The sequence below is a fragment of the Lipophrys pholis genome, assembly GCF_963383615.2.
Source record: "Lipophrys pholis genome assembly, chromosome: 2".
Lineage (NCBI taxonomy): Eukaryota > Metazoa > Chordata > Actinopteri > Blenniiformes > Blenniidae > Lipophrys > Lipophrys pholis.
Genome location: NC_137636.1, coordinates 36934349 through 36960268, shown reverse-complemented (window position 1 = coordinate 36960268; position 25920 = coordinate 36934349). Strand labels below are relative to the sequence as shown.

Here is a 25920-nt window from a genome sequence, read left to right as displayed (position 1 = left end):
CATAAATACTGTAATTGAATAATATAAAATGCTTGCACTTTTATTGAGTAAAATTTGTCTATAAACACACTGTTAGTTTTAAGTAAATAAGATTAGTAACATTTCTATTGCATCGTTATGTCCGTCCAGTCACCTTGAGGCCGTCTGAAGTTGATTTCCGTCTGCTGCCGTCTCTTTCAGGTGGCCTCCCGTACGAGTTTAAGGTGGTGATCGCCGGGAACCACGAGCTGACCTTCGATAAGGACTTTATGGCCGAGCTGGTCAAGCAGGATTACTACCGATTCCCCTCAGTCTCCAAACTCAAACCAGAGGACTTTGACAATGTCCAGTCACTCCTCACAAACTGTGTGTACCTGCAGGACTCGGACGTCACCATCAAGGGATTCCGGATATACGGGACACCCTGGTAAGCCCCCCTCACCCTCCGTCCCCCCTCTTTCCTCGCCGGTGTGTGTTTTGAGTGTCTTCCGTGTTGAGGATCGGCGAGGCGGGAGTGCGTCCTCTCCTCTCCTCTCCTCTCCTCTGGCTCTGTTCCAGCTCTCCACCATGCAGTGGCTCCACACTCGGCCCCTGTAATGCGCAGGGTGCTATTCCCAGCTCGCACATTCCTTTATGAGCTCAGGACCCTCGCCTGCTCCCCCGGCTTATGTTACACCTGTGTTTTGACACAGGGTTAAGTGATACGTGTGGTACCGGGACACTCTGTCAATAGGCTCTCAGGTGTGGGTGGAGGAGGAGGAGGAGGTGGAGAAGGTGGAAGGGGGCGTAAGCTGCATGCTTTTAACACAGAGGCAGGTGGCAGCTTTTTTAAAGTGACAAGTGTTTGAGCAGAGAGGTCGTGATGGGAAACTCTCCAGAGACGGCTGCTGAGTCGTCAGGGTTGTTTTTAGCAGTTTTATTGGGAATTATTAAAATTCCACTGTTTTAACAAGTTTAGAAATAGTAACTGTAGCAGCATGAATGTATCTTAAGAGTTATTGATATGAAGTTTAATGGTATTAAGAAAATTGGTTTTCTCTTTCTAACACATTTGTTTCTTTCTCTATAAACATTTGCCTTATTTATTTCTGCAGGTCACACTACCTTTCATTGATTTCCATCCTCCTTAATTACATAACAAAACATTAACATGTTGCTATGGCTTGAGGTGAACTGTCTACTGTGGGGGGGGGGGGGCACCTAAATGGTGCATTCTAATGCATTGTGGACTACTTAGTACTACATTGTGACGTGATAAATTACCAAATAGTATGTTATGTCAGAAACAAACTTATTTAAAAGCACCTACAAAGAGGTATACAAAATAACATTTGACTTCAGAGGCCACATACGGTCCAGTTTCATCTGGAGTGGCTGGACTGGTAAAATAATGCTATAATAACCTTTGAATTTACACTTGAAAGTGTTTCTTTTTTGTGGCCACAGTGTACGGGATGGATTTTGCAAGATTTTAATGAAACATTCTCCGGAAAAATACAGTGAAATGTAAAAAAACAAATCCTTTAAGTCCTATTTAACCACCTTGCTTGGTGGTTTCTGGGGCTGATTGGAGCTTTTTGCGGTGGGTTTTGGTCCACGGGCCTCGTGTTTGACTGAAGTAAATTTCACAGAAATTTCACTCAAATCTATACATGATAGACCTCAAAATGGAAAAAAAGTAAAGTAAATGAAAAGCAGCTTTCCCTGTTGTGTTCATTCATTCTTAGCTTTGTTAAGCCTTTGGATGTGATGCCTGTTTTAGTCGATGAACTATTGAAACATTCTCTAACTGAGCTGCACCAAAATCATAAATGATATAAAATATGGTCGAGAGAACCTTCAAGAACCTCTTAACCGAAGCATCATGAAGGAAGCCGAACTCATAATTTAACAGAAGTTCTAAACATTTATGAACAATACAAACAATGTGGAAACAGATGCTTCAGTGTCCTCAAGGCCAAAATAAGAAGCTAAAAGAAACTGTGTTCAAAAGTGAAATTAACCTCCAAAAATAAACTACTGAAAAAATACTACCTTCTCTTGGAGTCCAAATAAATTGTTGAAAATTGCTTTAAAGATATCAGTGTCAAGTTCTCCTTCTCTGATTCTAAATGGAGGATTTCATCTGTATAGTGCCAGTGTTCCCAGCCATTCAAATTGATTTGCATTATTTTCACATTAGCTTTGCTCAAAAGCACCAGTTAATAAATTTACTGAAAATAAGGCCGTGGCTCGTCATTGATTACTTATGTTCAGTTTACACATTTAGCTAAGGAGAGAATCAAAACACAAGTATAAGATCAGAATTATACATTGACGATGTGATGAATTCAATCGGATCCGATTATTCCTGGAGCACACGGAGCCATCTCCATCTTCTTGATCATCAGTGTTTAAATCTTTATCATCCACCCTGCAATTCATCATCTGTTGACACGTCCACTGCAATGCATAAACATCTCGACTCTTATTGTGTTAAGATTATCTAAATACCCCAACATACACCGGAAATTAAGGATATTACAGCTGCTTGATTGATTACTTGATCATTTCCCATTCCAGCTTCCTGTATTTGTTTGGCCCGTATTGTTAAGAACTCTGGGTTCAGTTGTGGTTCTGTAGACTTTGTAGGCTGCACTTCCAGCTTTTGGAAACTTTTTGTGAAGTTCTAAACACATAAAGGTAAAAAGGTTAATAAGGTGGAAACCTGTTTACTGTGTGACCATGTGTGCATACATTGTGCTTCCTGCTGCTAACTCGGTTTTATTGGTACTTTTAAGCTGTTTGAACCTTCTGACCTTGTTTTAGTTTAATTCTTTGGCATTTGGCATTAGTTAGTGATTTTTTTTTTAAGATTGATGGACACTATAACAGCTTGAGATTGTTGAATAATGAAGAAATCCATCAATAGGTTATTTTGAATATCATCATTACTTCCAGAATTAAAATTTTTCTCAAGAATTTCAGCTCATCTGGCAATTCTTTTTAAATGATTTCACCGTGAATAATTAATTAGTTGATATTTTCTCATTTGGTATTGAATAAAATGAAGCCATGTGTCTGTTTCTTTAAGTGCAGTAACATGGGACTGTCTGGGAGGAGTATTGAGCCTGTAAATACTCTTTGCAGTTTGCTTCTTGCTCTCTGCTCCATTATCTCCACTCTAAAGCTGCGTTGACCTGCAGCATCTCACAGTATTTGAACAGTCCTGCGGTCTGACCTCGCCTCCTCTGCTGTGTGTGCAGAGCGTCGCGTGGAGGTCGGAGCTTCCCTCCATCCTGCTGCGACTCTCTCTCTCTCTCTCTCTCTCTCTCTCTCTCTCTCTCTCTCTCTCTCTCTCTCTCTCTCTCTCTCTTTCTCTGCACGGCCAACCCAAAATAACTGTTTAGGTCACACCTTCATCCTTTGGCAGCAGCTATAATTAGCAGGCCTGCTTCAGAGGCCGGGGCAGATCCCAGCATTCCTCAGACACCCCAGCAGCAGGAAGAGGAGATTACACTGTTTTCCTTCCATCCTTCCTCTTTTCCATCCTTCTGTTTGAGAGAGAGAGGAAGGATGCTCCCCCTCCTCTCTCCCTGGTGGGTGTTTAGTGTGAGGGCTGGTAAGTGTCTGTTGTGACAGCTGGGGGTCTCGTGAGAGGCAGAGTAGACAGCTTACCCCCCCCCAAACACACACCCCCTCATCTTCCTCACCTCCTTCACACCCATATGCCACCGTGGCCTGAGGTCTGGCCCGCTTGTCCAGTGTGAGGTCTTATTTAGCCCCGAGATGACCCCTCGCTTCACCAACAGCTCGCCGCCTGGGTGGCCGAAGCTCCTCAGAGCCCCCAGCGGTCTGCTGCCGAGTCGAGACAGCGTCGCTCAGGAAATGTAGCGCAGAACAAGCACCTGATAAATGTTGCCGATTCCACAAGTCAGGCCCCGTCACGCAATCAGCAGTAATAGATTACTGTTAAATAGTGGCAGGATGGGCCCCACTTACACATCCTAAACCACATCGCCCCTCGTTAGAGCTCGATATGTAACAAGCACCCAAAATGTAACAACCATCCAAAATGTAACAAGCACCCAAATGTAACAACCATTCAAAATGTAACAACCCCAAATGTAACAACCATTCAAAATGTAACAACCCCAAATGTAACAACCATTCAAAATGTAACAAGCACCCAAATGTAACAACCATCCAAAATGTAACAAGCACCCAAATGTAACAACCATTCAAAATGTAACAACCCCAAATGTAACAACCATTCAAAATGTAACAACCCAAATTGTAGTAACAACCCAAAATGTAACAACCCAAAATGTAATAACCCAAAATGTAACAACCACCTAAATGTAACAACTCCAAACCATAAATCATTAACTCACTTTATGATGTAATAACATTATTACACTATTAGGGGGGGAATATTTTGCCTGTCCCATAATGTAATATTAACAATTTTGTTAGGTTTTTGGCTCATTATCAACCAGTTATTCCATTTTAGGTTTTATTACAATGTATTTTATAACAATTTAGGTCGTTGTTACAAATCGGGCTCCAACAAGCCCTAAAACTCTCGTACGCTCTACGTGTGCTTTGGTCAAATCACTGACATCTTCATCTATTTCTCACTTTGAAAATCAAAGGACTTTTGGAAACAAGAAGTAGTAAAAAAGCAGAAATTAAATGAAAAAGCTTGTAGAGCTTTATTCACACACTGCAGTTTTTGCTCTCAAGATTTTGCATTAAAGCTCATTTTGTAGATTCTAATTTATCTCCAAAGCACAAATTCATTTAAAAAATGAAGAGAAACCCATGCCACCCTTTAGCAACACTAAAATGGATCGCCACTTTTGAGCAGCAAAAAACTCAGGATTCCTCACTTGGGCCAAAGCTGTCGCCTTTCTCGTTACTGTTTCACTAATCTCCTGTTTACTGGAGGAAAAGTGCTTCATTCATCTGAAACTAATTCAGTTTTCCTGACACCAGCATGAAACATTAACACCACAGCGAGTACACACGGGGATGTGTGTGATTCATTAGCAGCTTTAAATAAACACCAGCTTCCCTTTGGAAGAGCAGAGTCGGCTGTCATCTGCATGTTGCTGGTTTATGTCAGTTTTTTTAATTTTTAAATGGTAATTACATTGATTGTGTTTTGGTTGGATTGGATGCGTGTCTGCAGGGTCACGCTATACGAGGATGTAAATTAGTGCTATTATGACTGAAAACACAACAGTAAGTAATTAGATTTTCACTTCTGTTAACAGTTTTATTAATAATGATATTAATCTGCACATCCTCATGATGTAAATTCAGCTAAAATTAATGAAATAATCAATGATTAGATTCAGCAATACAGTGCTGGCAGTCCAGCTAATGTGTCTCAGCCACTTTGCTGAGACATCCTGAATGAGAAAGACAATTAAAAGTAGTGTAGTGTATTAGTGTAGCTTTGAGTAACTAGTAAAGTATCTGTAAACAACACTACTAAACATGTTTGTTTTGTTTTATGTTTTTTAATTTCTGCTCACATTTCTATCAAGTCACGGCCACATTGCAGACGTTTTCCACCCAAACTCACTGAATAATCAGTGCCCCAGGATTACTGTGTGAGTGTGAGCATTAAATCAAAGGATGAAAACTTGCGAAATGCAAACTATCAGAACTTTTTTGGATAATAAATTGAAATGTGTACATGTTCCAACTTAAGACCAGTGTGTTACCGGAGTAAGTTGAGTAGTTTCCACTGTAGAAACTTCCTGTGCTTCAGCATTGACCTCGAATATATCAGTCAAGTTTGTGCTTGTTCGGCTCTACTTTGTGTACTTCGGCCTTCAGCCCTGTGATAAATGCTGTTAACCTTTACTAGGAAATTGGCTATTTTCGGTTGTGACTGCACACAGGAAAATATCAATCATTTGTTCTTTTTGTTTTAAACCTTAAATAACACAGTTTGCAGCTTTCAGCACGTTATGCTGCCCCTCTGTTAAACTCGACTCATGAAATGTCACAGAACGGCTGATTTGGCTTTTTGCTGTTCAATCTAACATGAAAGTTTCCATCTTCCTTGTTCGTAAAACCTTGTTTGCATAAATCTAAAATTAACATTTGAAAAGTTTATGTGGCTCATTTGAATGTCTTTTTACCTTTGCAGTTTTGAAAGCGTTCTTAATTTTAGAGTAAGTCAGTATAAATTAACACCAATAAATGCCTGTATTATATTAGTATAAGTGTGAAACTGACCAAAGTGAGTTCAATTTCAGAAGTTATCAGATACGGTCAAACTTTCCTGGTTCATGAACCATTTTCCAAAAGTTAGGATTTATTTGTTACACAGGGACGAGGAGGATGTAGTCATTTTAATTAAGCAGCAACTGATCTTTATTATTATTTTAGTCTTTATTGAAGCAACAAAGCACCTTTATTCAAATTCTTGCATTATAATTAGTATGTTTTTGTTAACTGCCATTATTGTAATTTAACAATTTGCCCATCACTTCCCCATTTCTTTTTTCAAAGCAACAAGAAGAAATAAAGAAGTGGCCAATAGAGGGTTAAATAGAAGCATGATGTTTGTGGTGTCTCCACTACGTTTACATGATCACTCCATCTGTTGAAAAGGTAACTTCTATTATGTGTATGCATTCGGCTGAAATCTACTTTAATTTTCATTTTGAAACCCCCATTGACTCCTTATAAACCGTATTGCCAAAATAATTTCACGTTTTAGTTTTTTTTTGCTGTGGTGATTTGTGGAAAAGCTTGAAATCCGTCAGCAGCGTCACTGCAGTTTTCTAAATCTATACAATGGAAGGAAACACGCTGCTCTGATTGAGTGATGAGCAGAAATACAGCTGTCTCCCCATTATTGCTCCCACCACTGCCATTGTTTTTAAAAATTTTTGAAGTCAATCCATCATTTAAATTTCTTTTCTAAAGGTCTTATGGATAAAAGTGACATTTTGCTGCAGCACTTTTCCCAACATAAGTCATTTTATAATTATCAGCAGCAGGTTGTCAGTTCAGCGTGGGGCCATTTACAAGGAAAAGATTTGTATAGACCACTAAAGAACAGCTTGTTTTACATATCAGTCATAACCTGCACTTTCCCACGCAAGTTTTTAATCTCTGAAAAACTGGGAGACTAAACTGCTCTGAAGTCGTCTCTTTTGGGGGGATGGAGGCGGATTTAAATGAAGCTGTCTTTTCTCTCCTTAATATACGTTCTCGTTGAAAACGTGCCAGCAGGTTGCCTCAGCTAATTATCTTCACTAGACTACAATGAAGACCCCGAAATCCTTCAAGATTAAAGGGAAAAGTTATGCAGATGTTGTTTAATGTTAGTGTTGTGGGTTTATTACTGGGAGGAATTTATATTAGGGAATATTTGTATTCCTATTAGTCAATCCAACTTTATCTGTGTAGCAGTTTTCATGCCGGTAATTGAAATTTAAGCTGCTTCGTAGATAACTAGAATGGAGGGAGACACTCTGACTTTGCTTGTCCAATAAAATGGCTTCAGGTGAACAGACGTACATTAAATATTAGTAAATCTAAATAACAGCGAAGAATTTCCTAAAATTTAGTTTCTAGTACAAAATCTTTGTTTTAGTTGATGAGAGATTGAAGAAGAAAGCCCTGTGGTGTTATCAGCACGGTATCTCATTCAGTAAATAAGTCTTACATAATGTCTCTGTACCATGATTTAAAATATCCATAACTTGCATTGTTATATTGAGTTATATTCCTCAAAGTCAAGAGTCATCTGCACCTCTGTATAGAAAGTAAAAATTTTGACAAATTTCTTCTGTCAATACTCTACAAACATGAATATTTATGTATAAATCCTTTAATATGACACAGATATTTCAGACATATTTCACGTAATTTGCCTCTTGTCGTCAGATGTTCGCTCCGACCCAACAAGGAACCCGAAAGACTTTGAGTTAATCAACTTTTCATCAAAAAAAATAAAGAGAAAATACCAAAAATCTAAACTAAATGAATCTATGTACCGTTTAATGTAAAAACCAAAGTGTTTTTCTATTATAATACACGTTCACATTGAGTAAAAGTTCTTTTTCATCAGTATTGACTTCTAAATTGCAGACTTTCTAACCTTCTTGACTCTGTTTTAGCTTTTTAAGAAATAACCTTCATGATGCACCATTAGTAAGAAATGCAAATACGTTTCCTGTTTCATCTCCAAAAACACTGTAATGTGCTGCAAGGAAACGTCCTTTCATATCCATCTTTCTCGAATCTGAACCATCCGCCCTCGAAGTTGCTTTAAGAGGTGAAATAACACTCAAATTCATCAGGAGAGCAAAATGTATCTGCTTCAAAACTCGAACAAACGCTTAAAATAATTCCAGCTATAAGAAAACACCCTTGAGTTTTCAATGGAGAAATAAATAGGTGATGTAAATTATAAGCAAAAATGTCTAGGGCCTCTGCCTTGCACTTTATCTTCTATTCAGCTCCTGATTTCAGGCCTTTGACATGAGAGTTTTTTCCAAGGTGACATCTCGTTGTAATTTACGTTGTCTGGCCGTCGTCTTCACGTGCAAATCCTCTCATTTTAGGACCCGAAGACAGCGAATATTTGAATTTTTCAACTCAGTAATAACCATTTTCTGAAGGATCAAATAAAGCGGAAAGAAGACCAGATGTTCTTTTCAGCAAGTCCCAATTTTTCCTCCACCTCACCGGATTGAACGGATTCTAATTTCATTGGGCCTCTTTGAGCGTCTTTATTACCTCATTGCTCCTGATGCGCCGGTATAAACATTTTCAGTAAAAAGCTGCGGTCTGGTTCACTCCTGTTTGTAGGAGAAAAAAAGAAGAAGAGAGGTGATGGAGTGAAAGCAGCCGCCCGTGAAAGACACACAACTCGTACTGTTTAATGACAGATGCTTAACAGACCAAATACCAAAGCCTCCTCCCCTGCTCGTACTCTCGCCCCGGCGCAGTGGAAGGACGAGCAGGACTCCTGCTCCTTGTCAATCAAAAGCTCTTTAAGAGGAGCTGAAGGTCTGGCGGAGTTTCACGTTTTATTCTCGCTGTTAACTCTCTCTGCTCCGCGCCGGGAAGGACTTGGACTCCTCCGTCTCTGAGCCGCACGTCATGTATGTCAATGCTCTTTTAAATCTTTATCTTTAGTCCTCATGTTTACCACCTCTAGCCCAGAACCTAGACTCTTCGGGCTCCGGTGCCACGTGGGCGTGACTGGGAACATCTTTTGCTATTAGAGCAGTGCAAAGGGGTTATTCTCATTTTCTCCACTTTTTTATTCTTTTAATTGTCAAATAACTCAGCTACAGTACAACTTCAATAGCCACGTCCTCCTGTTGCGATAAAAAAACAAACGCGTAGAAACTTATTTCTCTAAAAAACTAATATGAACTAGAGCTACACTCGGTAGAGCGCAACTTTCGCCAGTTTTTGCCACATTTGTTTGCGGAACCGAGTTAGCATCACCAGCATGATAGCCGTTAGCTCATGTCGATGCTGTCACTGTGCAAAAGGTGACTTGTTTCTATGGAAACGGCTCAGCTGCCAGGTTACGGAGAGGCTGCAAGGCTTTCTGGGAGATGTATCAGTGCTTTTATTAATGGAAAATGTCAATGGGAATTTAGTGTGATGAGATGAAAATTGGGACTTTATTTTTGCAGTTTTTTGGGCTTGGTTAACGGTTAACTGTTAACGTGCCAAAATGTATATCAGTTGGTCCCTGGATGATGACAACTCATCCCTGAAAATTTTATACAATTCGTGTCGGTGGTTTTTGTCAAAACTTGGTTACATACATACATACATACATACATACATACATACATACATACATACATACATACATACATACATACATACATACATACATACATACATACATACATACATGTACAAATATGTACATGTACAAATATGGATGGATGGATGGATGGATGGTTCTCGTACAATCCTGCAGAGAGCCAAGAACGTAAGAGGAACTAAGATCTTCATCAATGAGGACTTTACGGACACTGTAAAACAGGAAAGAAAAGAACTGCTTATCAAACTGAGAGCTGCACAATACAGAGGGGACTTTGCTTTTCTAATGCCTGGTTCACACGGCAGGATTTTAAAATTGTCGGCAGATCTCACAAACCTAAGAGACCATACATATGGCGATAAATAATCCCAGGTTTCCCAAGTCTCGTAAAACCTCTTGAGATCAAACGTGATTCCAGACTTCAACACACATGGCGGCCGAAGACGATGTATTGGCGATCGTTTGTGGTGTGTTTTTATCAGAAAAAACACGTTTTAAAAAGAAGAGGCGTTGGTCAAAGGAGTGGAGTAGCTGTCTGCCGTTAAGAAATCAAAGAAGAAGAAAGGAGTGGAGACAACGGGAGGATGGTTGTCGGTCCGGTCCGGCGTTTCCTCGCCACTACGTCACCTCGCTTTCTGAATTGGCTCCGCGTCACAGTCAACAGGTTCATGCTCGGTTTCCCCTCGGGAGACACCACACATGAGGAGAACTCGGGCCAATACAATCCAACATGTTGAAGATCCCTGATTTGAGATCGAAGCGGTCCTGACATCCTTCCGAGCAGACGAGAGCAGTCTTAACTCACCACACACTGCAGCAATATCTGATAAGATTATCTTATGATGACCTGAGCATCTTTAAGATTGTCGGAAGGGGAGAATCGGGGCCAAAATCGGCCTAATTATCCTGCCGTTTACAAGAACGGCGACAGACACCACTTCACAAACTACAGACCATTTCTCTTCTTCCTCAATTCTCCAAAATCCTTGAAAAACTCTTCAATGACAGACTAGACAAATTCATAGAAAAATACAAGCTGTTACCAGAGTCAGTACAGATTTACATCTAACCGGTCAACATCTTTAGCTTTAACTTTAACAGTCTTGTAAGCGTTCACCACAACAAGCCAAGTCCATTGTGCTTATCAAAGCCCTGAACCAGGCTTGGTCACTATACGAATTCAGGGCTGGACATTAAGGGTCAAAGTATTTTTGTTCCATGTGGACAATGTGGGGGTCTGCGTGACGTCATCATCTCATAATAAACTAGTTCTAGCTTTAAAAGCTCAGAATCATTTTATTAATCCCTGGGGAAATTCTTTAGCAACGCAGCACCAACAGTAGTGTTTCCAGCTCGAACACAACATGAATGATTGGGACTATTTCCAGGGAGTTTTGCGCGGAGTCGGACGCAGCTTCACGGAGGTGTGAATCGACTGCTGACAGCCTGGAGGAGCTGCTGTTCATTGTTTTGATGCTGCGGTCAGCGTCATTTTCCTCGGGGAGCTGGAGGTTTAAAACAGTGACGTCTGTTGACAAAGCGACCGCATCGCTGTACAACTGCTTTGCTAACATCTATGTTGCTGTGTTGCTTTGCTAACATCCACGTTGCTGCGTTGCTTTGCTAACATCCACGTTGCTGTGTTGCTTTGCTAACAACCACGTTGCTGCGTTGTTTTGCTAACATCCACGTTGCTGTGTTGCTTTGCGTTGTGGGTACAGTAAGTCCAAACAGCGACATGTTGTGATGAAAAGTTGGATAGCACAGTGCTACTTCCATAGCCTGCTTGCTGGCTGCAAACTGTGGAATGGATTTCCTGACTCATTCCTCCTGGTCTCATTGAGACCCGCCTCCCTTCAGGAAATCCAGTCCACAGTTTGCAGCCAGCGAGCAGAGCAGCTGCAGGGAAACACTGTGGAGTCATTTCAGCAACAGTGAAGCAGACGAGGCTTCATGGATCAGAAATCTCTGCAGGCTGGATTGGAAACTTCCGATCCGTGAATTACGTTGATATCGGAACCCGATCCCGGATCGGCTCCATCCCTAAAAACCGCTACCCGTTCGGGCAAGGTGGGCAGATGATTCACTTGCCCGAGCAAAGCTTTTACTAGCCCGTCGGTCGGACAGTCCTTAATGTGGAGCCCATTAAATGAGCATCATATCTTTTGCTATGAACTCCGTTATGGTCGGAGTTATTTCCACCTGCTGTTTCGAATGATGTTCATAAGGACTAATACTGCTGCTCTGCTCGCTCATCACGTATATGTGGGCGCAGGACACGCAAGTCGTCACGTGAGCAGTCAAATCGCAGCCCTCGCGATTAGATAATCCCGTTTTATCATATCGCGATATTATCGCAAATGCAATTAATCGTTCAGCCCTACTGTAAAGTAAGCACACTCGTGAAATTTGTATTATTTGCAGATGATACAAATATCTTCTGTACCGGTGAGGATTTGCAGCAACTTTTAGAGTTAATCGCTTCAGAACTAAATAAATTAAAATGATGGTTTGACAAAAACAAATTATCCTTAAATTTGTGTAAAACTAAAATAATCATCTTTGGTAAACGTAAAATAATCAATCCGGTAAATGTAATAATAGAGGGTGTAGATATAGAGAGGGCGGGTCAGAACAAATTTTTAGGTGTAATTATTGATGACAAAATTTGCTGGAAACCTCAAATAAAACATAAAAAGTCCAAAATAAACCGTCCACAAGTATGGCAGTCATGGCCAAAGCCAGAGCTCCACTAGACCATAAATCACTGTTCATTCTTTATAATTCACTGGTGTTTCCTGATTTAACTTCCTGTGTGGAGCTCCGGGGAAACACATGTGCAAGTTCACTACAAAAAAATCTGTATTTTACAGAAAAGAGCAGTAAGAAGTAGGTCGACTTCCAGGAACACACTAATTCACTATTTCTACAATCAAGAACATTAAAATTCATGGATCTGGTAGAGTTCAAAACTATTCAAGTTTTGTACAAAGTAAAGAATAACTTATTACCAGGTGACGTCCATAAAATGTTCAGTGAGACAGTGAGTGGACCGGAGTTTAGAAGAAAGCTAAATTTCAAGATTCCTAAAGTGCGAACGACTAAAAAGATTCTGTGTCACAATCTGTGGAGTAAAGAGGTGGAACAGCTTAAGCATCCAGATAAAACAATCATCAAATATAATCTCATTTAAGAAAAGATATAAGAGATTGATTCTTCATAAGTACAGCAGTTTATCTTACTGATGGTCTTCTTGTTTAGAGAATTCTGCATTAAAAGTAACACGGTTTATCACAATCATCAGTGCAATTGTGGTTTTAAATTCTGAGGGACTTTAGTCAATGAGTGTTTGAGTGGTGGGAATTAAAATGTTTTTTATTCCTTTTCGACATACAAATGTGAGCAAGTGGGATGTGTTGTTTCATTGTTTTGTTTTGTTTTGTTGGGTTTTTTTGTTTTTGTTTTACCAATTTAAATTTTAACGTCTCTTTTTTGTTTTCTATCTTTTTAGTATATTTTGTATGTTCAAAATAGTTTCATTCATTCATACATTCATACATACATGCCAATTCAAAAAACTAGAACTACACTCGGTAGAGCGCAGACCTTCCCCAACGCCACATTTGTTCTGGAACCGAGTTAACATTGCTAGCATGATAGCCGTTAGCTCGTATCGATGCTAACTAGGTAGCTCAGGTAGCTACATCACTGTGTGAAACACTGAACAGGGAGTGTCTCCATGGCAACAGACAGTGCCTCTCTCATCGGCTTTGCATGGGAAAGTTCTTTGCAGTTTTTGGGATTTATTCAGAATCGGTTAGCCGCTAACGTCCCAAAATCCCGATACATACATACATACATACATACATACATACATACATACATACATACATACATACATACATACATACATACATACATACATACATTCAGGACAAAACATAACCTTCTCGACCAGCGAAGGTAAAGATAAAAAGTAGAAATGGGGAGTTGAGAGAAATAAGACTTAAATAAAATACTCTCAAAATAAAACCAATCAAAACCAATCAGCGTGCAATTTCTCTCTCGCATGCAGCCCAGTTAACTTTACAGGGGGTGTCGTTGTTCAAGTCAAACAGATAAGAGGATGTGAGGGCGAACTGACGGCGAGACAGCCGCAGTGTGAACGAATGAACTGTTTCGGTGTGACCGCTCATCTGCCTGAAATGAGTAAAATAACAATGTGAAACAACCAGAGAGAAAATGCCAAATTTACAGTGGAGGTCGGGACAGACTGCTGAGGTGTTTCTGTTTGACCTGAAACAGGAACACTCACATATTATCATGGTCACATCTTGACTGTGGAATTAGATTCCTTGTAAACAGATATTTGTTTACGACTGCGGGTTACACCAAATATGCAGCTGCAAAGACTTTTAACCCTTTGAACTCGCCACCAGTTTTTTTATTTTAAAGACTGAATTATGAATCAATTACAAGCCACAGCGCTCGGAGGCATTACAGAAGGAATGACGGCTGGCTGCTCGCAGATAAGTGAGGAATCCTTCTGCTTTTTGCCGAGTCTGATAAGCTCCGCTGACTGATTGAGAACAGACAGTAAGAGCAGGAACAGGAGAGAACCTGCTTCTCTCGCCGTTTCTCTGGAAAGATTAACCTGTTTGGTGATTCTTGTCTGGATCGCGGCGTACCTCCGGGTCAAAGGTTAAACTGTTGCCGGTCCCTCTGCTCGTTTCTCCCTGATCCTGACTGCTCTCCTCGCTCATCCTTGGCTGTCCACTGGGGAGACTTCTTCCTCCTCCCCTTCCTCTTCCTCCTCTTCCTCCTGGCCTCTCACTTCCCCCCTTATCATCCTCTTTACGTCTTAATTATATCTTTTTATTCCCCCTTTTTTCTTTGACACGATGCAGCTTCTCTAGTTTTCTTAATTCAGGTGCTGTGTTACCTGTTAACCTGTGTGTGTGTGTGTGTGTGTGTGTGTGTGTGTGTGTGTGTGTGTGTGTGTGTGTGTGTGTGTGTGTGTGTGTGTGTGTGTGTGTGTGTGTGTGTGTGTGTGTGTGTGTGTGTGTGTGTGTGTGTGTGTGTGTGTGTGTGTGTGTGTGTCAGATTAAATCCGACTGCCTCCTTTTGACTCTGGATCTCAGGCCCCGGGGTAACCCACAGGGCCAAATGCAGATTTGTCGTTTGTGGGTTTTTGGTTTTATTCATATATTCATTTTTCACTGTAAAGGTCAGGGTGTGTGTGTGTGTGTGTGTGTGTGTGTGTGTGTGTGTGTGTGTGTGTGTGTGTGTGTGTGTGTGTGTGTGTGTGTGTGTGTGTGCGTGCGTGCGTGCGTGCGTGCGTGCGTGTGTGTGTGTGTGTGTGAGAGGGAGAGAGAGGGAGAGAGAGAGAGAGAGAGAGAGAGAGAGAGAGAGAGAGACAGGGGTGATGTTGGAATACGGGCATGTTCATCCTGGGTTGTTTTCATTATGTGAAGGTTAGAGGTGTGTGCAGTCAGTCTTCCCCCTTCTCTTTCCATCCGTCTGTCTCTCTGTGTGATATGGAGAACCATGTCCTTAGTTTTTGACTGCATTTTTTTTGTCCAAGCTGTACCTCCTGTTAAGTACAGTATTAGTACAGTACTAATCGATCTGATTATATTTCCACTTCATACACAGGTCAGATTTACATGCATTTGAGTTAAATCACATTATAAGTTTTTTGTAAAGACAGACCCGTATGAAGCTGCTAAAAAAAATTAAATAATAATATAAAGAAAAATAAATAACAGGATGTGACGGAGCACTCGTGAACGCACCGTCATGCCCGGAGCGGTGGGCCTTTCCTCTCTCCGCTGGCCGGAGAGTGCCGGCGCTGGGGGCGCGCGCACACGGCGCTGTCAATCTTATGGTGGAGAGCAACTCCAGAAACTGTTTCCCGGCTGTAGGCAGACGAGGGTGCACACTCGCTGCCTACACGTCACTCCTACATTCACACACACACCTTCACTCACCTTCCGGAGTAGCGGAGGGCAGCCGGCAGGGTGACTGGCGAACCCGGGCCGTACCACCAGTCGGGTTAAATGGTTTGGGCCCGGAAGGTTTCACAGTCATGTGAACAAGATTATTATTTATTTTCTTTAAAACTTCTTGCCGTGTGTACTGAGGGGTTATTGTGGGAGGGCATAATCCTGTCAGTAAGTGGTAATTTGTAGTTAATTATGGAAAGATAAATTATGGAAAATCTGTTTATTAGAATTTGGGTTTAAGAATAAACTACTGAACTTTGTCCGCGAAAGGTTACGCCCAGTGGGAGGGGCTAAACAGATAAAACGGGCCGCGCTGGGCCTGATGGGGGAGTTGGACTCTGGTTAGAGGAGGGGACCGGTAATGATCTGTGGAGCTTTATTGGTATATCCTGAAGCTGAGGAAGAACCCTTATGTATATAACCTGTACAGATTTGTATATAGAGTTTTCTTTGCTTTGAATATTTTCACATTTGGGTATTTCTCTTTTTATTTGCACTTTGTAAATATTCTGATCCACTGTTTTGGAGAGGCCTGAAAAATAAATTGAAAAAACAACAAACACAGCTGACGACTACGCCATCGTTTTTCCCAGTTTGGGAAAGTTGTTGGGTGGACCCCGCGACACAGGAACTGCGGCTTTAATTAAATAAATTGTCCCTTTTGTTCCTATGCGATTTGACTGCACTATTTAAAAAAATAATTTACATTTTTATGGACCGTACGGAGGGTGTAAAGTTAAACAAACTGTCAGTTTGACGTCTTTTTAATGTCTTCATCTTGATCTTTTTTTTTTATTTCAGCATTTTGCTTGTCGCTCCCTGAAAAATCTGTAAAACTGCCTCATTATTGATGACGCATCAAATCTTTCTGTTTAAGTTTTTTTACAGTACAGTTCAGGGACAGAAATCATTTGATTACATTAGCAAGGAAACAGGGTGAAATCTCAGTGGACTATTTAAAAAAAACTAATCTTATTGTAACCGTTTGGTTTTCATTAAAAACAAGAAGTCAAAGCTCTTGGGTCGTACCTGATGTTACTCTGATGCCTTCGGGAGGTTTGCACTTTTTTACACTTTATATTTTATCACCAGCTGTTTTTGAGATGCTTCTTCCACACAAGTGTCGAAACAAATCAGCAAAACAGACGTTTCTTGATAATCTCACCGAATCTCTGTTTTAAGAGGCGATATATGCCGTGTACCTACAGTCCACTCATAGATATACAGTAGATACTCATAGATATTGGTAAAATAGAAAGCGACACTGTGCTGTGTTGTTTTACACTTTCCGTGTTTGCATGTTCTACCCTTGCGCTCAGGTGTTTTCTGCAGGTACTGTGGCTTCCTCCTGCAATCCAAAGACTGGTATTAGGTTTAGTGGTGACGAGATGTGTGTGAGTGAAAATAGACTTTTTTTATTTAAATCAGACAGTATTTACTGTCGTCATATTGAGTCGGTACGACAGCGCGGTATTTTATTTATTCATTTTATTAAATTTATCAAAACAGTCAAAATTAAGGCAAAGTAACAACAATTCATTCACTATGTACGACACTTTTGTTTTTTGATTTACTTTTTGAACATCCACCGTATCATTTTTAGCACTTAAAAATGACTGCAGACACCAGATAAAGTGTCAAAAGTGCAACTTTATTGCTGTGACTGTCCTGAGATTTAAAATTCATATAAACAATCCCAACATAAAAAGTAAATTAGGCTGCCGATCAACAAATTCAAGCTTTAACCAGATTTAAGCAAAACTGCAACTGCACCTACAGAAACCCATGAGGAATGGTAGAACAGAAGGCAAAATATGTGGAAAAACTATCGGGGGAAAAAAACATGTATTCGCAAAATAAAAAGCGTTTTTAGCGATAAATTTGATTAAATAGATATTTTTTGCGCAGCCCTAATTCTGTCATTAACCAAACTTCACTAGTATTAACATTCGTTTGCTGTTTTTCCTTTTAGAAATCCAGTGTGTGTCTTGTGCACACTGTTACGTTTAGTGTTTACATAGCCTGAGTATGAGTCTATTTATAACGGGTGAAAGCGACAGAAGGCATTTTTAACTTTACGTGTTGTTTTTGTTCGTCCACCAACGCCGAGACCTGGCCTTAGTGCCGCCCGCTTTTAGCTTAATCACCCTTAAGTCACCTCTTAGTTGGCGCCAGCCTCTGTCAGTTGTGTTGGCTGTCTGCCCGACACACACACACACACACACACACACACACACACACACACACACACACACACACACACACACACTGCTTTCTCTGTCGGAGTGCGAGCACATGGCAGCTTTACCTCCGACGAGGCGCTGAGTCCTGACAAATGTCTGTCACCAATAAGTCAAGGGCTCCGTGGCCACGCTGCCCCCTTTCAATCAGTCTGCAGAGACTCCGTCAAACTTCACGAACCCCTCAAATGTCAAAATATGGCGACAACTCCACTTCCAAAAAAAAGATTAAATAAATAATTTAATCATGTCACACATTTCCATCTATTCAGATTAGAGTTGATTGAATATTAGAATGAATCATTTAACAAAGATAAACTCAATGTGGTCATGTTGATTAAATATTTCGGATAAGAAAATTTCTCCATTTCTCCAGGATTATCTTAAACAACTGTTTAGGCCCCGTTTACACAGCAACGTTTCACATGACAACGACTAATACATTAAAAAATAACAAAGGAGTGAGTTTCCACTGCAGCAGCGGACACGCTGACAGCAATGTAGTTAGTCTGCCGGGCCACGGGAGGGCGCTGTTACTTGTCTTTGTAATGAAACCACACAGACGTGTGTGCAGAGGACAAAACGCTATAAATGTGAAGAAACTGGAGAGAAGCAACATTCTAGTGGACTGATGAGGAATCGGATGCCGTTTGAACACTCAATCTCGCCAGACCTCGAGTCGCCCTGGAAAAAACAATTAACCATCAGCTTCACAACGTTTAAGACTTTCCTCAGGGCTTAAATACTTTTCTTCTTCTTCTTTTGAGAAAGTCTGGCCTTTTTTTTTCGGGATGAATCGGTTAAATGTTTATTTTTGTTGGAGCTGCCGCGACGCCATCTTTGATATCCCAGAAACCCTTGCGGCAGGTTTCCAAAAACCAGTCAGTTAGTTAAATTGGTGGGATTGAGTGGTGACGGTCTGGTTCTCCTCTCGTTCTTTTATTCTCTGTGCAGAAGTGAGACTTTCTGTTGGAAGTAGAGCTGAAGGGTGTTGTTCTATTACAGTAACTTTAAGGGGAAACACAGAATGGATCTTGTTTTTTATTTTAATGATTGAAGCTTGAGTGTTGAAATGATTTTGATATTAATCAAGCCTGATCTAGTTTAATATGAGTTCATGTTGTTTCATTTTCAGTCCGTGTTTCAAATCCTATCACTTCCTTGTGTCAGGAAAGCTTGACGTGGTCACAACACATCACTTCATAAATCTTGTTCCTGCAATACACAGAAAGTAAATGTGTGACTGTTTTGAGAAATGACTTCTGATATTGATGCCAAATATTGATCAGTGTGTGTCCACACATAAACCCCGTTTCTCCTCTTGAGACACATTTAGTCGGAAGGCGGTGCGATTCTACAAAATGGAGTTTCGACACGTTGTCTTGTAAAAAAACTCATGTAAATGGGAGTTTTCATGATGTTTACACATTTTATAAACCGATCATTTGTTGTTTATACATAATGTTGGCTTGCGATTTAGATAATGACGTTAGCAGAAATAAGCACTGACAGGTTTACAGTTTCTATTTAAGACATTTTGCTTCTCGATTTAATTAAATTCAATCTTGTTTTCGGGTGAAAAGCAAAAAGCAAATCTCTGATCCTGTTTCCAGTTGCAATCTTGAGTTTTCTTTGTTCCAATAAAGATGGATTTAATTGTGATTTATTTATGTCTCCGTCTTGTCTACCTGCTTCGTCCGAGGTTTGACTGCAGTGACCGAAGACATAACTTACTGTCAAAACATAGTTAACTGAGTTTTACACTTGTGCCTGGAACTATTTCATAATGTGAGCATGAGACATACATCTTGGGAAATAAAATGTCTGTGGACAGCAGGAGCGTCTCATTAATTACTGTAATATTTCAGATTTAATGAGGGAATGATTTATTGACATTAAAACGTGACACCTTTGGTCAATGAAGCAGGAAATAGAACTCGTCAAGCAGCTGCCGAATGGTAACAGACTCCACTGCTGCGTGTGTGTGTGTGTGTGTGCGTGTGCGTGCGCGTGCGCGTGCGTGTGTGTGTGTGAGATGCCTTTTATGTGTTGGCAGCAAAGTTGAGTTTCCCTTGAAGAGAATCATTCAGTTTATTGGTGAAGACAGAAAGGTTGGGGCATGCTGCAGCAGTGAGTTCCTCTAAATAAATTCATTGTGTGTTTACATTGTGATTGTGCAGCATCTGTGTGTATTTGTGGTTGTGTGATCATAGTTTTCACTCTTTGTCGGGCCTGAAAACTGAGCAGTCTCCATGTTTTGGGGTCTGAACTAACTTATGCAGAGTCTTGCACCGGTGTGCTTCGATTTAAGGGTTTGAGATGCGACGTTACAGTGAAGGTGACTCTTAGATTCAGGTTTGAGTTCAGCACCCGGGTATATTTGGCCTCGTTCACACTGCAGGGAAAAAAATTACCCAGTTCAGATGTTTTCCCCACAGTGACTCACATCAACCTGTTTTGTTTCCATGTTAAAGCTCCATTATGATGTTTCCCCACCAGACCCAGGCCTCGTTCATATGTGGTACCAATTCTGATATTTTTCAACATGTGACGGAGGAAGCGGCTCCGCCAGAATAAAAGCTGTTAAAGCTGTGCTCGTCTTTTTACTTCATTCTCCTTATTCTTTCCTCCTCATGTTGTCTAGATTCTGTCGCTCGTGTTTAACAACCACTTCTACATACCAAATCTACATGTTGACCAGCGTTGCCAGATATGGTGGTATCCCCCAATTGGCGAGCCAAACTCTCTTATCTTTTAACTTTGTTTATTTTGTGCATTTGTGTGTTCATGGTGTGTTCTTTATTACACATATGATAGTTTTATGGTTTTAACATGATTCCTACACAGGTTGAGATCTTGGCTGGTTTTTATTGAGGCGTCTGGGTTTTACCTTGTTTAGGCTGGAAACAGTGAGTCATATCTGGCAACCCTGGTGCTGACCGGCGTGCTGCTCGGTGTGACTTCACGTCGTCTTCAGAATTGAGCATCAAGACCTGCGGTGTGGGCGGAGCCTTCGATTGAGAGCATTATGTGAATGTCAGGAGCCTATAACTGTGTGTGTGTGCAGAAAGTGTGTATCAGTCTTCAATGAGAGGGTTAAGTGTTGATCTGTGATTACGCTCTTCCTCTCTGCAATATGATCTGCTTTCCTGTCCTGTTAAATTACTCTCCCTGCTCACACACGCACAAATACACACATATTCACGTTCCTCTGAGGCCTTTATGCCACAGAAACATTGAAATTCACTCTAAAGAAGCTCACACACACACACACACACACACACACACACACACACACACACACACACACACACGCCATACATCCGCAGAGCGAGCGTGTTAATACAGACAGACTAAATGTTTGACCCTCCTCCCACCCGGAGCTCAAGGTCAGCCCCCCAATATGTCAGCAGGAGAGCGATGGGTCTTGGCCGACGTTTAATAAAGCTCTCCTCTGCGGCCTCGTGCCCATCAGTCACCGGCCATGCAGGCAGAGGTCTGCCACCAGTCGACCGGCAGCTCCATCAAACACCGCCCGGCCTGGAAAGACGCTGACACAGCCAAAATCCCTCCCTGGATCAGGCCGCGGCACAAGATCGGCGGGGAAGGGAAAAATACTGTAGTTTAAGTAATTCACTCGGCTTCTTGCCTGACAACTTGTTGGTTTTCTGTCGTGGGAGAAACGCCGTGTTTTCGTACGAATGTGATCCAGATAAAGATCAGCTGAAGTGTCCAGACGGAGTTACTGAATCGAGTTAAAACTACTCCAGGAATATAAATAAGCTATTACCTTCAAACGTCTAAAAGAAATGCCCTGTTGGTTCAATCAAATACTTTGTATTCATTGTGTGTTTGTGTTTATTACTAATTGAGATTTAATTCAATTCAAGGTAATCAACACATTTCTATAAATTACACATAATTCCAAACAATTAAAATCTAAAGACATGAAGGCTAAAGTCAAAGTACGAGCAGAAGAATATTGAATATATACATAGAATACAACCAATATAGAATTTGTCAAGACATATACAAAATCCTGCTAAAACAAATCATCTAATGTCAGATCCACTCGAGTTTGTTTTACAAACAATTCAAAATAAACTCCCCGGACAAAAATAAGCTTTATTTTCCTATTTCTCTTTGTTCCACTTTGTATCAGACCTGCAGTGGTAATCGTGGTGACATTTTCTTGACACTTGTGGCCGATCCAATAAAAGACAGATTAGTCATTTAGTTGGGTATCGATTTAAAACATGTCCTGTCATCAGGGTTTGGCTGGTATTGATTGTATGTTTTCATGGTTGAAGAGCTGCTTCCTGTATGTGTCTCGTCATAGCGTTTATTTTGTTTTTCTCCACTTGATTGTCGGAAATGAAAATAAAGCTAAACGTGATATTTATCTGACACTAGCAGGAGGAGGAGGGCCATTGGCCTACATAACTCTGAGATATATAGAAGTCTATGAGACGGAGTCTACTTGGAAATTTCTGTGTGCTCCGTGTGGATGATGGGCCAAAAACGGCGTGTTTACGTGAGCTGGCGCTCTCATGTGAGACACGCCTGGACTGAGGGAAAGTATAGTATTTCAGTGTTTTTGTGCCTGTTACACACACAACAGCTTTGTTAGTGGTTTCTTGTGGACAGACGCGTTTATAGATGCAGTGTGTACAGAAAAGCTTCTGGAAACAAAAACCTTCAGGTTTCCATGTGAATGATTGTAGGACGACTCGTCCACGGATGACATTTCAGAATCTTTTTGAGAAAATAAATCCTGTACACTGTACTTTTATATATTGTTATTTTTAATTGATATTTTATATATTTTTCATATAGCTGCTATATGTTCATTCCCGTGGGCTCTCCACCTGCAGGGAAGGTTCTTAATGGGTGCAATGTGATCTGGGTGACGGTGCTCAGACTGACACCCCCGCGACCCGGAAACGGATAAGCGGGAAAAGATGGATGGTATATGTTCATATATATTTAGTATAGTATCATGGCTTTGTTTATCTTTGTTTACCATTCTCTTAATGGTAAAGAAATTGTCCATGTGCATGTAAATAAATTTTTAGGAATTTCTTTTGATTAGATACTGGCAAGTCCCGTGAAGAGAGGGAAGAAGGTCTGAACAGAGCTCGAGACGCATCTGTACAACTTGGTGGTGGCCAGCCCAACATCTAAGCATACTGTGTATTACTGATACATTTACTGTGATTATTGTAGACCTGTACATTTCTATATATAGATCTACTGCGATATGCAATAAAGACTGCTCCATAATGAAAAAGATATCTTATGTTTGTGTGTCAAATATACTAAATAATCCTTTTTAAGTGTGTCAAATATACTTTGAAATCCTTCAAACCAATAATGCTGAAAAAAGTAGTCGTGGACGAGGAATCTGGAATCACATGGGCGAGTTGTGCAGGGCTGCAGTTTAGTGGACCAGTTGTCGGTGCACCATGTGAATGGGGTCTATTTTGTTTGTGTGAGATGATCTGGTGCCCCGTCCCAAGGTGGGTTTTGCCTTGTATCTATTGTCCTGGCTCCAGCAACCTTCTGGATGAGACATGAAGGAAAGATAATGTGTCAATGTCGGGGAAAAAGAACGCAGCAGCACAGTTTGTTATAAGTGAGCATGTAAATCCAATCAGCCTAGAACAACAAGCACAAGGGTTTCTGGTGGGGAGGGTGAGAATGTGGACAGCCAACAACAATAACATACAGCTTGACACCACCGCGGGTGAAGTAGCAGTGATTACGCTGTTGACTCGTCTCCTCGGCGGCGTGCGGCTTCTGACCTCCGGGGTCGACGTGCCGCCGCTCTGACCGGTAAACAAGAGGCGTGAGAAAGCGTGTGACTCCTGTTTGCGGCGCTGGTTCATGCGCTCTTGATCAAATGCATCAAGGAACTCTCACACTGCGACTGGAACGCTCTCTCCGGTTGCTTCTCCTCAGGACCATGATAAATGGGTTTTCTTCGGCGAAGGCTGTTTGCTCTCACTTTACCTACTGAGGTCCGGTTCCACTTCTCTCTTGAAGAGCAGACATGCAAAGGTCAACAGGTTTCTTTGTTCTAGTAATCCGAAAGGATCGTTCATTTGAGAGGAGCGCGGAGAGGCTCACCTCTCCACCTACAGTATGCTGCTAGTTTTCTTGTGACATGGCTGGCCGTGTGCTAATGGCCTTCAGAGAGCTTTCATTGTGCTGAAAAGACTCTGAAGTGTGAGTTTCTTCCTTTACATGTTCTGTCATTGTTTGAAAAGCCTTTCCCCTTCCTGCCCTGCTTCTCTTCTCTTCTGTCTCTTTTCGTTCCCACACGTTACTGAGCGAATAAATCCCTGGAGGTGGGTGGTTTATGTGTGTGTGTTTCCTTGAAGCTGGAGGCGACGAGGAGGAAGGATAGGAGCCGCAGGGACTCCAGTGGGGGAGGATGGTGGGGATAAGGAGGTGTTTGGGGGAGGGAGGCGGTGCCTTTCAGCCCGGTTTCACAGTGGCTGGCTACCTGCTTATATCAGTGGGTGTGCGGTGACCTTTGACCCCCGGACTGGCAGCGCCGACTTTAATTAGAAAGCCGCACGACTCGACGCTTTGCAGATCCTCTGAGCCGGCGAGAGTTGGGCCGTGGCAGGCAGAAGGGATGATCTCCATCATAAAGGCTGGATCCCGAGAGGTCGGGTGGGCTTCAGGTTCTTCAACACTGAATCAGATCCTGCTTCTCATTCCCATTTCATACATGGTGATGTTTATTTGATAGTTTCAGCTTTCACCGGAAATAGTGCTGATTGACTTAAGAAGAAAAGGGAACGGCGCCAGATATTGGATGTTAAGAATATGAGTGGCAATATTAACCAATTAACAATAACTTATTCAATTCATAGCTGAAGTTTTTATTTTTATGAAACCACAAAAATTGACAAAAATACTCAAAAACACTCTCAAGTAAATGTTAATAACCAGCATGAGTTCTTGGTTCTGGGGACAACGATCAGCACACTCACAGTCTCACCGTTCTTTTCCAGGCTTGTGGTCTTTTCAGTTTGAGTTTGCATGTTCTCTCTGTGTGTCCACGGGTTTTCTACATCTCCTCCAATTTCTCACACAATCCAAAGACTTGCATTGTTGGTTAACTGATAACTCTAAATTTCCTGTTGAGTTCAGTGTGAGCCCAGAGAAACTTAAATTTAGGACAAAATCTGCAGAGAATTTCAGGTTGAAATGGAGTTGAAGTGTCTTTCCTCCTCCCTCCGAAAACCGATCATGTCTTTATTATTGGGAATTTGCTTGTGGGCTTCTGAAAAAGGAGTGGCGGCCATTCCAAGGAGGTGGGGCAATTTTGTTGTCTCTGTTTATTGTCGTCTCACAGTGAGAAAGTTCAGATTGCCTGTGTGGGCTTTGTTTGTTTTTTGTTTTTTGCACTCACTTTAAAAAAAAACTAGGCTTTTATTGAACTTTGATGATGAAAATAAGAATTATCTGTCAGAAGTGACACTTCAGCAGTCCTGCCACCAAATCAGAAAATTACAGCCCCGTTTACACGACAAGGAAAACAGGTGTATCCACAAAACTTTCTTCACTTTTGGGTGGGTCCGTTTACACGACACCGGTGTTCGGAACTACTGCATCCCTGAAGTTTTCATATCGGCTCCCAACGTGGAACTTATCTTTCATGAGGACGATTCCCTCCTACAGAGACTGCTGGAGGTGACGGAGCACTGTTACTGCGCATCTCTCCCCGTGGTAAATAGTTCCTTCTGCTCATGCTCCAGTAAAAAAACATGGCCGACCCGGAGTGGTATGACTCACGGTCGGTATTCATAGTTTTATTGTCCATATCGGTAGTTTAGTAATTGAGACTCTCCCCTGATAGCATCCAATGCGTCATCAG

General features: G+C 41.3%; 1 protein-coding gene across 1 annotated transcript in view; it reads left to right on the top strand.

Annotated features, from left to right (window-relative positions):
* Nucleotides 1–25920, top strand: part of mpped2a (metallophosphoesterase domain containing 2a) — a 103237-nt gene that overhangs the window by 50763 nt on the left and 26554 nt on the right. The window contains 1 exon segment of the mRNA XM_080458545.1: nt 181–406. Coding sequence (XP_080314671.1) covers nt 181–406 — 226 coding nt within the window.